General features: G+C 36.7%; 1 protein-coding gene across 1 annotated transcript in view; it reads right to left on the bottom strand.

Moving 5' to 3' along the window:
- Positions 1–2453: 2453 nt before the first annotated feature.
- The window catches only part of NHLRC2 (NHL repeat containing 2), a 41372-nt gene continuing 30135 nt past the window's right edge, over positions 2454–13690 (bottom strand). The window contains exon 11 of the mRNA XM_009277885.1: positions 2454–10802. Within this exon, the coding sequence (XP_009276160.1) occupies positions 10537–10802 (266 nt within the window). The 3' untranslated portion in view covers positions 2454–10536. The remainder of the gene's footprint in view (positions 10803–13690) is intronic.

The raw sequence follows: 13690 nt of genomic DNA, 5'->3' as shown, positions 1-13690 counted from the left end.
ACATCACAGCTTTAGCCGAGTCTTAAGTGTGTCAGTGTGCATAAGGAGAGGGAGGGAAAGCGCAGAGGCCTTGATGTAACGACTGCTTACGCTTGCTGCTGACCATTAAACTGCTGACTCTGCTTTGCTCTGCTTAAAACACATCACACTTACCTGCTCTCATCTCAGACGCAGGGTTCGGATCTTCGCTAGGGAAGTGATGTGCTTTCCCAAGCCCTGCTGTATAAAGAAAATATTAAACCTGCCTTCTTGTTAGTAAACAAAGATGCCATTAGAACTTTTCAGTTCTCAAGGACAATAATTGCAATGATAGCTTCAAAGATCAAAAATAACATTGCAGTTCCATGGTGGATGGAATTCATGAGTGGATATACAGCACGGAGGTAAATTTGACTAAGTATTTGGTTTTACTGAAGCAACCTCTTCATTAATATCTAACCACTCCTTAATATTGCAGCTTTGTTCAGTGTTTGGAAAATACACCCACTGTTTACAGCCTGTTGGTAGGAGCTCTGAGCACTGGTAAGCCCACATACTCTGCTTAAGGGAATGCCTGAGACAGGAAAAACATGGAGAGATTTAACTAAGGGTTACAACTTGCTAATGCTTTTCCAAAAAATGAAAGAAACAACATGTGCTGCTGTAGCAATACTTTAGGAAGCTATTCTTTTACACTTGAAGGCTGGCATCCTCACCTCTGCTTTGATTTCTGTGCTTAAGGAAGAGGGCAAAGGAGAACAAACCAGCTCTAGAAAGCCCAGTTACAGCAAGGGTAGAATTTTGCTACAGACAGCAGCACATAGAATAGCCATCAGGTATCGTTTTCAGTTTCTGGTGGGATTGTGTGCACGAAATACCAGGGTGACAGGCAGAAAGGATAAAATTCAGATGAGGCAGCAGGGTCATGATTTTGAACAGCCACAGGAAACTACTTCAGATGGGAAGGACAAGGCAGAGAGAGAAGCCTTTTAAAGCCCCATCCACCCGATCTCTGGATAAGTTCCTCTTGGCAGAAGACTGCAGAATCCCTTGCAATAACAAGAAAATATCTTGGCCCCGTTAGCGAATTTCACATGAAAGGCTCCTTTCCCTTGCCTTTAGAAACAACCTAATTGATTGTTTCCTAGAGCAGCGACTTTGTGACCACAGAAATCTCTACCGGGCAGTGCCTCCCTGGGTTCTGGCAAAATGCACAAGTCCAGCTCAGTCACACAAATGCCGTTACACACAAGCATCATAGATTTGTTTGCACATAGAATGTACAAGTCTGTGTACATACAGGCTTATTGTTTTAAGAATACTTAAATAAAAGTTGGGGGTGAAGGTGTCATTTCAGAGATGATGGCTGAAAGCAAGTAAACTTTCAGCTTTATGATCTGAGGCAAATGCTCACTAAGATGCTGAGAGATGGCACGACCCTGCCTAAGCTAGCTGAGTTAGGCTCGGTAGAAGCTTTAGATGCATTTTATAACAAAACACAGAAATTGCAAATAAATTTGTTTGAATGTTTGTCAAATTCAGACTTACTGCATCAGGCTAAGCTGAATATATTTAATCTGGATGGAAATCAAAGAAAGTTAGCTGAGTTTTATAAGTAGTATGTATAAATGTTTTAAACATTTGAATGGATGAATAGTCATGAGCAATAATCTTTAGCAAGGGGAAAAAAATTCAACAGAGCTACACTTACTATTGCTGGGGCTCACCTATAGTAAATATGCCGGAATTTTTGGCATACGATGCTTTCATTAACGATAAATCATTGTATCAATAAAATGATGATGAGCAGCATAAATAAGAGATTATCTTCGTAGGTATGTTGGTATCGGTCCTCAGTTGCATTGGTGCACACGAGAAGCCTGTGTTAGTACTCTGTATCCATATGTTCTTAGTCACAGCTGCAAAACTGTTATGCAAGTAAAACAATTATATTTTTTAGAAGCTGCTGTTAAAATATGGTTCGACCATAATTATTAAACGGGCACCCACATACTGCAAACCGTGGCAGTTTAGCCACAGCAATATGGCCAAACAGTGCTTCAAAGTGGAGCTCAATGCAGCGAGATCTGTTCCAGCAGCTAAGCTCGCTCTGGGATCTCTGCAATAAGCTGAAGGCTACAAAACAGTCAGCCTATGACTCATGCAGTACACCATTTCTCATCTCTTTTATGTGCAGAAATGGAATAAAACCAGATCTCTTGTTTCCAGACCACTGTGTAACATTGAAACTGGGGAGTCCTCACGACTGCACGCTGTTTCACCAACCTTCAGGTCACTGAATGGTCGGCTGACACCCACGACTGCAGAGCCCTGTGGGAAAGGGAGTGTGAAATGAATAGTACTTGTTAATTAAAGGATTTTAATCAAGCTGTAACCCCTTACGGCAGACGCATTTCATAACTTCCACATCCATGTTCATGTAAAGATTGACAGACAAACCCAGCCTTGAAAGAAAAGATAAAATTTTTAACGTTTATTTTTCCATGAAAAAGCTTTACAAGGAGAAAGAGGTTTCACAGGAGAAAGAGTACATTCTTTAATCACTGTTTATTTGTTGAATTGATATCCAAGGCTGACATTTCTTCTACAGTGTATTTATTTGTTCTCATAGTATTACAGGACATTTACCTTTTATTTAAAAAGGATCATAATCCATGAATACTGTTAAGAACGCTATTAGGCAATGCTGTATGTGAAGAATTTACACAATCTATATCAGCTGTAGATGAAGTGCCTTCAGTTTTAATTCTTCACATATTTTGTAGCAACAAACATAAAACACATCTTTTAAATGTTCAGATATTTGAAAGGCTTTGCATTGCATGTAATGGAAAACCAGAGGTTTAGTATCTCAAAGAGCAGACAAAAATATTCCAATGTCCACAAAGCAACACTGAAGTTCTCAAGGAAGAAAAAAAAAAAACAAACCCCGTCTTTCCCCTTAAACCATATGGAGACATTCATTAAGGTGTTAAATGCTCAGATGTGACTTTCTTCACCAGTATTATACTGCTGGGATTTTTAGACATCCCAGCATCATAACCTAAATGAAGTTATATGGTTTCACAGTGAGAGAACCTGACCCTTCCTAGCTGCCTCTACACACACTTCTGCCATTTAAAGAATCTTTGCTGATCTGTAAAACAGGGAAAAAACCCAACAAAATGAAGACCAACCCTCCACCCCTCAAATACCAAGACGCATCACCCTCGCCCTTTTAGATCAATGAATGTTTTGCCTTTCACCTCTCTCATATCACAATTTCAGCAAGATGTTTGAAATCTCCTTGCCAAGTTTGTTCTGAAGTATACAAAAGAGGTAACAACAGTTTCATAAGATTGAGAAAAAACATTTTAAAGTACTTCGTAAGAAGAGTAGCTTGAACAAAAAGCACCTTAATTTCAACGTAATTCAAAAACATAAAGGAGAAGGAAAACTCTGAAGAGTTTCAGAATTAGTAGAGAATTAAAAACCTCTGAAACTTGCAAACCATGAAGGTCAAATACCTTATTTCAATCAGTACTCCAACATTTCTGTAAGGATACACTGTCAAAGTATTGTAGGCACTGATTTTTTCCTTCAGCCATCATGATGTAATGAAAATGCAGAATTTCTGTCACATTGGGCTGAACTACTGGCTCTAAAGATATTTGCTGCTAACCTTGGAGCACCTGGATTTCACCCAGTCGCAGTTTTACAACTACCTTATTTTTCTTTATTGATTTCTTTATAAAATCACAAAGACCTATGACAGGTTTTAATGATACAATGATTAATGGTACATTAATGGTAATGCTTTACAGAAGAGAAAGTTTTAATTGCACTAATTCTCCTTTAAAAGTGAAATTGGATAGCTTTGAAGTTAAACATTCAAAACATAAAACATTTAGCAATTCTGTTCCTCCACTTCACTATCAATTCCGAATTTTTAAAATCTGGAAGCCAGTTATCTGACACAGGCAACTCTCAGGACAGATTCCTTGAATGGATGGTTCAAAATGAGGTATTTCAGTTTAATCAAAAGCTTGAAAAACAAGCTCTTATTTTTAAAAAACATGAATGTAAAATCAAATTGGGAATCGTTATCTTGCTTTCTATGAAGTCTGACAATGGCCAGATGGGTTGAGTTTCTAAATACTTAGTCAAAAGGGGGAAAATATAGTGTGGAATATTGTTCTTCTGAGGCATGTTGAGTACAGAGCATTAATTTAAGGTAGATTTATGAACAGATTTTTACAAGTGGGATTTCTTCAGCTCAAAATTGTTGATGTTTCAAAGGAACTAGGCAAGACTTGAAAAATACTTGCAATTCTTTTGCTTAGCCCTAGGGCCTGCAAAACCAGTTCTCTGGTACACTTGAAAGCAATGGACCAACAAAGAGGTACACTAAGCAGTAAGTAATTATAGCTGCACAAACACTCCTCAACTTATATCCAAGATTTCTAGTTTTGCAACTGCGACAAAAATGTGTTACCCTCTGAAAATAATTAAGCACAGTCTGCAACTGGGATAGCAAAGATAGCAAACTGGGGTATCTTTCAAATCACCTAATAGCCAAAGTATTTCATTTATAGTATCAAAGTTTCCTGAAACTGAGAGCCATCAAAACCCCTGCATAGGCTACTCAAGTTTGATGGGATGCTCTGGGAGATCTAGAAACAACTTCAGGACCTCACTGGACAGGGCCAGAAGTAAAGGTCAAGATTTTGATGGTAGCTGCATCAGTGTAAAGCTTGATGAAGTTGACCTGAGGACATAATCTTATTCTAATGCTACCTAGAAGTGTGGGGGAGGGTCCAGATAGGTCCTAAATTCCAGTAATTATTACCAGGTTATCTTAAGATAAAGACTACTAATGAATCAATTAACTGAAGATTTTTGCAGGAATAAGGGCAGAAGTCTTGCCTTCTTTATGGAGCAAGATTTTATAGGCCGTAAAGAGAAGTAGACCTAGGAAGCAGGAAACCCCAGAAAGCCAGTATGCACTAGGTCTATCCATTTTGAAGATTAGTGTCATGGTGTAACTCATCCTGAAATTGTCACCTCATTTGCACCCTTTTGGAGTGAGCTGCCAGGTAATGTTATCTTTATATGGGACAGCCCTATTGCACTTGCTGTTTACATCCCCATCCCTAAAGCAGGGGAGGGGCAAGGAGCTGGTGGAGGGAATTACCCTACTTGGATCCCTCCATGGTAACAAGATACTGGCTGCATTTCATTCTTGGGGAAACTACAGGAGGAAAAGATAGATCCAAACCTAACCAAAATCCCCCATAATATTATGACAAAGAAACTAAGACAAACTTGGAAACTCAATCATAGGTGTGCTGAATCCTTAACAAGAATGAATCCTAATCCTTAACGAGAGTAAGTGATTTTACATATGATAGTACAAAAACTGTAAAATGTAAGAACAGCTGCTTCTGATGGAAGACAGTAGTCAAATTTGGTTATATGAACATAATGGAATGTAAAATATTAGAAATACCATTTCTAAATTAATGATCTGTTGTAGTATACAAAGACAGATGTGGTGGTTTAATTAAAAAATAACCAGGTCTCACATTTTCAACAACTGTCTCCAACTAATTGTCACCATTCTTACACTTTACCTGCTTGGGACAGAGAAGCTCCTCTAATCCCTGACAAACCAATTTCAATGAAAATTATAATGATTAATTCTAAATACTAAATCTTTGCTAACATAAATCAGTAATTTTAATTGATTATATGAACAACTGAGCTGGCAGATTTGAGTGGAGAGTTAGTGTGAGTGGTTGATAAGCTGCTGTGCATGGTAAATTCTCCCCAGGTAGCACAACTGCAGCCTGGAGGACACATATAGGCAACGTGTCACAGCATCTCTCGCGCATTATACAAGCAAAAAAACTCACTTTTGAGTTGCAACACACAGTTTATGAACACACTTCTGTGGGAGTTCAGCTGCAATGTCTCTCTGAGGTAAGTCTTAATCAGTAACAGCGACTTTAAAAAATTACAGATCATAAGAATGTACATAAATCTCTGCTATTGTCTGCTAAACTATAAGCCATTTTAAACTAGATATATCACTCGTAACTCTACAAAGTCAGACATTTAAAGCTTCCATGTATGTAGAAAACCTTGTTAGGAATCAAAAATTCAAGAGAATTTGTGGTCAATAATACAACTCTCTCTGCTAAAATAAATAGTCAATAATTAAAGGAACAGAAGGACATGCCCCTGCACGAGAAGGAAAGTCACTTCATTCTGATCATCCCCCTCCTCTGAGCAAGAGATAAGGAATATGTTTTTCTTGACATTCTCACAAAAAATAGTTTTACCCATGGTTTGAGCTGCAAAGATTTGCCCATTGGAATAAAAAAAGTGCATTAAGAATATATACAATGTACTGGAAGCCATACGCACCTTTACTCAGGCTAAGGAGATAAGGCATTTACATGATTCTATAAAACTACTTTCTCATGTATTACTCATCTGGTCTGTACTCACTTTGTATCACGACATTACCACAGCATTATACAAACATAGAGCTCTACAACTGGAAGACATGAGAGGCAAAACACGAACTATGAAGAAGTGCATCCAGCAGAAAAGCCCAAAATGACATGTGAGAATCTAACACAAAAAGGAGTCAACTAAAAATGTGTGCATAAAATGTGCCCATCAATAGGTTTACACAGTCAGCATCCCTCCTCTTCCTTCAACAGGAGGGAACAAACTACAGAAAGTTACTGCTGAATTCAGACAACATGAAAAACCTATTAAAATACATTATGCTCTCCCTTTGAAACCACATTATCTTTTTTCTAGTCTAATGAAGAATATGGTACTGTAATTAAATAAAATTTCTAAAAACATCTCATGGAACTATTAATATATTCATTAAAAACCAAAAGCTGTTCCAGGAAAGCAAACGCTAGAACTAAACTGCAAATGCCACTGAACTTCTTTCCATTATACAATACAACCATGACCAATAGTCTTTAGAGATTTGCTATAGTAATTTATTAATTTATTAAGGTCTGATGCAAAACCTATTAAAGTCAGTAGAAAGACATGTTTTGAAAAGGCCTTGAATTACATACTTTTACTGTAAGATACAAATCTGGGAGTGCTGAGCCATACCAATCTGCTCAGAATTTTTATATCAGGAAACACTAATAAACTAAATTACCGTACAAAAAGATAGCAGTCATCAATATATCTGATTTTTCAGAAGTAACAGTAGTAAAGTCTTCTGTTTTTCTGAATCACGTTTTGAAGATGGTTTCTGGTACTTAACTGAAACAAATTTCTGTAGCTTGTATGTGCTATTCTGTTTGCCTGTCTGGTTACATTTATGGCACCTGCTGCTTTACTGTAAGAGCATCTTGTAAACCCTGGAGGAAGCAATGGAAATAATATCCCTAAACATCATAAGCTTTTAAAAACTGTGTTTTTCTAATTACAGAACATTCAAATGTCTGTATACCACAAGTGAAACAGAAGGAGTGACTCCAGGAATGTGTACGCTAGTCCTTGGATAAACAAAACATAGCATTAGGCTATATGATTAAAGGCCAATCACAGCGAACACACAGACTGAGTGAGCGAGGAGCAGAAGAACCCCAGTAACCTCATCAGCAAGAACTGGAGCACACTGAGAATCAGCTGCTCCTAAGATGACGAAGGAGAATGATTAGAGCAGTGTCCCTATATGAAACCCACTAAGATGAGTCAGGAAAAACAGCTCTCCTGCAAACTAAAGGGGTTATTGCCTAAAAGGGACTTACCGGATTTGGGGGTAAAGCATTTTGGGATATACAGATTTTCTTTGTAAATAGTGGGTTATGTGTCTTTTTAAGATGGTATCACATCTTCTGCCTCTCCTTTAGTATAAAGCCATTACAGTGCAGTAGCAAGGAATGCTCTGAGGCTTTGTAGAAAGAGTAATAGTAGCATGGATATAGTATATAAACTAGGAGAGTGGGGGGCAGTATAAGATTCAGTCATCTGCCACAAGACATGGACTTAAAAGATAAAGAAAAAACTGGTTCAGACAGATATATTCCTGTTCTCCACTAGTGAAGAAACTATTTCCTTGAAATATGATTGTTTGAAATTTGGCTACAACTAAATATTTAAAGGTCCTTTACAGTTTGATCCTGGACTTCAGCTTGATGCTTATGCAATGGTTTTCCTACTACCTACTATCACCCTTTCCCAATAAGCTTATAGTGGAGTGTGTCTAAATACAGTGACTAGAAGTTGAAACTTGAAAACAAAAAGGATATGACACTTAAACACACATTCATATGTGTACATTTAGATAGAAAACATATCTACAATACTATATTTAAACATTACACACTAAAGTTAAATAAAGTTAGGAATACACAGTCTTTCCCCTATAGCAATACATTAATTAAAAAGTGTCAATAAGAAAACAGATTTGTTGACTTTTTTTTTTGAATACTGGAATTTTATGATCTCATCCAACTGAAATAGACAAATACAATGTCATTCTAGGTGAAAATGAGAGAAAAAAAAAATCCATCTACTGAATTATACATTCAAGATAACTGTAAGAGTTTGGTTCGTTATTCTGAACTTCTGAAATTAATGCTTGTTTTCTTCAGTAAGCAACAGAAAATCTGTGGGCTAGCTGGAAGCTGATCTAAGGTTTCCTGGCTACTATCCAAAGTTAAACAAACAAAAAAAATTCTAAGAGTCAGTTGTACTAAAGTGTAAAAAATGACAAATGCCCAAATCATTTTCTTTACCCCCATCCTTCCAATAGCATTTACAATGTGCGAACAAAGTAGCAAAGCTTTGTCCTTCAAAATGGCATGTGAGAATTGAGAGGCTTACTAAAAGCAGCTGAAACACTGAATTAGAAAAGTTGCTTAAAAAACAAACACAAGAAAAATAATAGTTCAGCCCCTGCCTTGCTGACAGGTGAGATAATAACCATTTCTGGTACTACAGAGAACTTGCAGATAGACTGGCATTTCAATGGAAGGAAAAACCACACCAGTCCATACGGTTCCCTTAAAACAAAAGCCTCTCGGGTTCATGACCAACATTTCAGTCAGCCTTTAAGTAAGAAAGAGCAACAACAAATCATACTGGGGATTTATTGACAGGTGTCAGGAACAATGGTGATTGTTTTGGAAAAGACTATATAAAAATTCTTTCACTACTGTACTTTATAATGTATGTAAAAATACTATCTTCAAACTTAAAACAAAATCATCTTCTCAGAACTGATTCTCATGGCCAGAACGCAGAGCCTAATCCAATTACCACTTAAGCACTGTGGAAACTCTTCCAGTTCAAGTAAAAGAACTTGCACTCCCCTCCTGTATTCCTGCTACTTACTATGGCAAATTGAAGGAATTTTACTTGCAAAACACTTAACCTCCAAAGGCAGAGTTTTGTAATTCAGTTTTAAAGCACCTTACTCAAAGATTAGGTTACCAGTTTTCTAGCAAAAGCTCAAAACCTCTAAACATGAATGCAAATAATCCATTATTAAATATATAGTTCTGGTTCATGGCCACTATTACAAATTGGGGGACTAACAGTGACTTCAAAAGACTCTGAATCAGACTTCAAGAGTATAATATTTTTCTTAATATTATGTATTTGCAAGACAGAAGTCTTCAGACAAGTCTTTACAGAGAAATCATAAAAGTAGGAAAGTGATTCACCCTGCTTGAAATGGTTGACATTTAATTTTTGCAGTTTAGATATTCAATCATTATCTACCACTTAGTATAAAATGTAAATTGGTATGTATCAGAAAAACTCCAGCATGGTTTTGTGGTTTTTTTTTTCTTCATATATATACAGATTAGAGAGAGGCACATTCTTTGTTAGAAATCAGCATGAAATTCTGCTGTAGGAACTTGAACACTTCCTTTCACAGAAATTTTTCCATGAAACTATGCTCTTCATATTAGGCGGTCATATCTAGTTAAGCAAAACACTCAGTTTGCATAAAATTAGAGCTGCACCTACTTCAAGATGTATTTTCAAAATACATGTGTCATAAATGCCATTACAGAAAAATAAGCAAGATACTTCTTTTACAGCCTAGAGAAAGAAACTATTCGTTTTGACATTCTATTAAAATTTAGTAAGGGCACAAAAGGAATTTGTAACTGTTAGTCCGAAATGATCTAACTATTCTAGCAGTATGTACAGTGCAAAGAACTTCTTACAGTAGCATCACAAAGTAACACCAGCTCTTTCAAAAGGACTCCAAAAATTGTTGCTCATTGCTTAGAATGGCATACATCCAATATATTCACAATTGGCAACAGTCTAGAGTATTACAATATTATCGCTGCTACTGTAATGAAAAGAAATGAGGTTGTGATGATAAATTTTCACGTTAAGCTGTAGGGAAATCTACTTCATTTTATATTCATATATTATTTCTTAGCTTTGTCATAAGCTCCAGGAAAACGAACAATGGAGAAAAGTTTTTCTCCTACAGTAAAATACAGGTGGGTAGTAAAATAAAGTATGAAATTAGCTGGCTTTGGGTTAGTTGGTTAAAAACGTGTGTATCAGTTCAACTTGAGTCAAGCTGCCTTGGTTTGTACTAGCTATTTGTAAAGGCTGACTGAATGAGATTCCTTTCATCATACAGGCACTGCTACCTTTGCTGCAATAGTAGAGGCACGCTTTGACAGCCAGGATAGCTTCAGCTGACAGATGGCTCCTGGGTAACTGAAAGGGAATGATAGTTTGACAGGAAACATCCTTTATTTCTCCAGACAGACACTGTCCTTGAAGCAACCAGGTATTATCTGTAAAAGAAGAACAAGTTTTATCATTAGGATATTTAACACTATGTCTGAAACCTACAGAAAACACTAATTTTACCTATAGGACAACATGGACTTTCTTTCCATATGCAACATTAGGGGAAATTTCCTACCTGATTTTTTCAGTCATGGACACACAAAAAAAAAAAAAAAGGAAAAGTAATTTACAAATGCTTCTTTAGCAGTCATTTAAAGGTTGAGAGATCCATAGCTTTGCTTCAGAACTATAGATATATATACAGTACATCTTATTTAAATGCAATGGATCTGCAATTCGTCCTATATGCTCTTAAGAGGATATTAAAATTTATTCTGAGATAGGCAAGCAAAACTCCTTAAATTAACGGGCTGCTATACATTTGTATCAGAAGTCTAATACTCCAGGTAAAATATCTGCCATAAATGCATAAAACTGCAGGTAAATTATGGCATTTCCAAACAGAAGCGTTGGTTTTACAAGCGCGTTACTGCAACTTAGTGATGTTGAGGCTGAGTGTTACAACAGAACTTTAGTTTCACATTTATTTAAATATTTAAGAGTATATGAACTGAAAAATGAACTGCACAAAAAATATACCTAGCTCATTGCATTGTATTCTGTATTTTACTGTAAGTGAGATGGATGAAGTGCTCTTTTTGGCATTTTTCAGAAAATACCTAAAAGTTGGCTCTAGAATTTATGAGCTTGAAATGACTTGTTGAGTTTAGGTTGCTTACATTCTCCAATTTTACTAACCCTCTAAGCTATCACATATATCTTTACTTCAACAATATTTGGAGTGTGACAACTCTCCTGGAAATAGTCTATCTGTACTTCAAAAGCACAAACTGGGATGAGAAACTACTTTAAATCATGAGGCATATAAACAAATTGCAGTGCCTGTACAGTATTTGTTGACTGCTTTTAAAAGCGATCGATTTAATTAAGCTACCACATGGACACTTTGAAAGCTGGCCAACAAAAGACGAGTCAAAAGATGAGATGTTTACTTTCAGATCAGTTTAACTGCATCTACAAGGAGGGATAACTATTAACAAGTATTTATCATTGTAAAAGCCAATATGGCATGCAAATTCAGCCAGAGAACAATTACTAAACATTAGTAGAATTTTAAAATCTAGCAGCATTTCTAAAAATAAATGTTTTTCAATGCAGTGCAACAACTAAGTGAACATAACTGAAATAGAAATGTTCTCTCTATTGCTTTCAAAAAATCTACTGAAGGTGCAAATGATGCAATTTCAACGTCAAAAACTTGACACAGAAACTAAAGAAAACGATGCTCTAGGCTCTTCTTTTTTTTAAAACTGTTCAGCAACTCATTAAACAGTCAGTTAAGCTGTCCTCTGCTCTCTACTGCCTTAGTGGGTATCTTGTTCACTTCCTCCAAGAGGTAACAGTTCTCTGTACCATGCATGACTTACTTTAGGGTGCCTAGAGTCTGACAGAAAATGTGTTTATAAAGTTCAGAAATTTCTCACAGAGTCTGAATGCTAAGTGTCCTCCCTTCACCTTCAAGAACACTAGTTTATGGTTTTACTTAGGTACACAGCACCTACTATAGGATACTTTTTAGAAGTATTGACATTCCAGTGAGATAAGAAATTTTCTCCTAGAGCGTAAATGTATTAAACTTAAAGCAAATGAGTCACACCTGAGTAACTCAATAACCAGGCAAAACTGTTTCAATACACAAAGAATTGTGAAAAAAAATTGGGTTATTTTGTATATTGGCTTTCATATAGTACTTCCAAGGGCACAGATAGATTCTCCCTTTTGGGTACAGCTAGACCACTGGAAAGCACTGTCTCCAAACACCCACTAATGGTCATCCTGTGCAAGAAGGCATTTCAGATAACCTTGCTATTTTTGTACAGAACAGAATTTTAGGGAACACTCACAGGATCTATTCTACCAGTCATGTTATGGACATAGTAATTGCCAGCGTAAGGATGGCAACAATGGCTAGAATTAAAACCACTCCAGTCGCACACCATATGAACATGTTCCATGTGCTCTTTTAGAATACTTAAGAGTTGAGAGAGATTAATTTAGGCTCAGAAAACTGCCACAACATGAAGTAATATTTCCATTATTCCAATATAATAATAATATTCCCATTTCACAGTAACCAAGGTACATAGTGACTGAAAGAGTTGTGCAAGGCCACACAGGAAGTCAGCAAAAGAACTTGCAAGAAAGGCCAATCATTTCTGCTTCCTTGACATACCATAATTTACCTCTTACGTAAGAAAGTGTACCTTATTATAGAAATATTCAAGCAGAAATGTGCAAATATGAATCATAACAAAGTAGGTTCAAAGTAGTTAGGTATAAGTGCACCTCAAATACTTTTTGGAAGAGATAAAAGCAAAAAAAAAAGGAGTCTCTTTCAGGAATATGCTTCAGGTTCATGGTGAGCTTTCTCCTAGAAACAGATGGTAGGGCTGGGATAAGCTGTTCATAGACACAGAGGAGAGGGCAAGCATCTAAGGAGCAAAAAGCCTGTCTGTCCTGGGATCAGTACCCTTTGCAAGCCCTCACTGGCAGCTTGTTCCAAGAAAGTTAAAAAAAATAATGCAGCATGTATTAATTCAAGCAAAAAACAGCCTATCAGGTGGGTTTTTTTAACCTTCCCACTCCAAATGTTAAACGTATCAACTCTAAATAAGATGTATTGCATCACAAGGTCAAATGGGAAGACAGGACTGCGAGGGACATTTTGATTCATCAGACTGAGATCCCTTGTATTACAGGCACGTCATGATATAACCCACTTTGTATCTTAACTACTCCTGTTGAACTGATAAAACAACACAGGCACTTTACCTTCTGCTGTGATAAACCAGGAATTGGGTGCTTCTTCATT

The sequence above is a fragment of the Aptenodytes forsteri genome, unplaced genomic scaffold (genome assembly GCF_000699145.1).
Source record: "Aptenodytes forsteri isolate BGI_AS27 unplaced genomic scaffold, ASM69914v1 Scaffold15, whole genome shotgun sequence".
In the NCBI taxonomy this organism is placed as follows: Eukaryota; Metazoa; Chordata; class Aves; order Sphenisciformes; family Spheniscidae; genus Aptenodytes; species Aptenodytes forsteri.
Note: the sequence above shows the minus strand (reverse complement) of the source record. Positions and strands in the feature narration are given on the sequence as shown.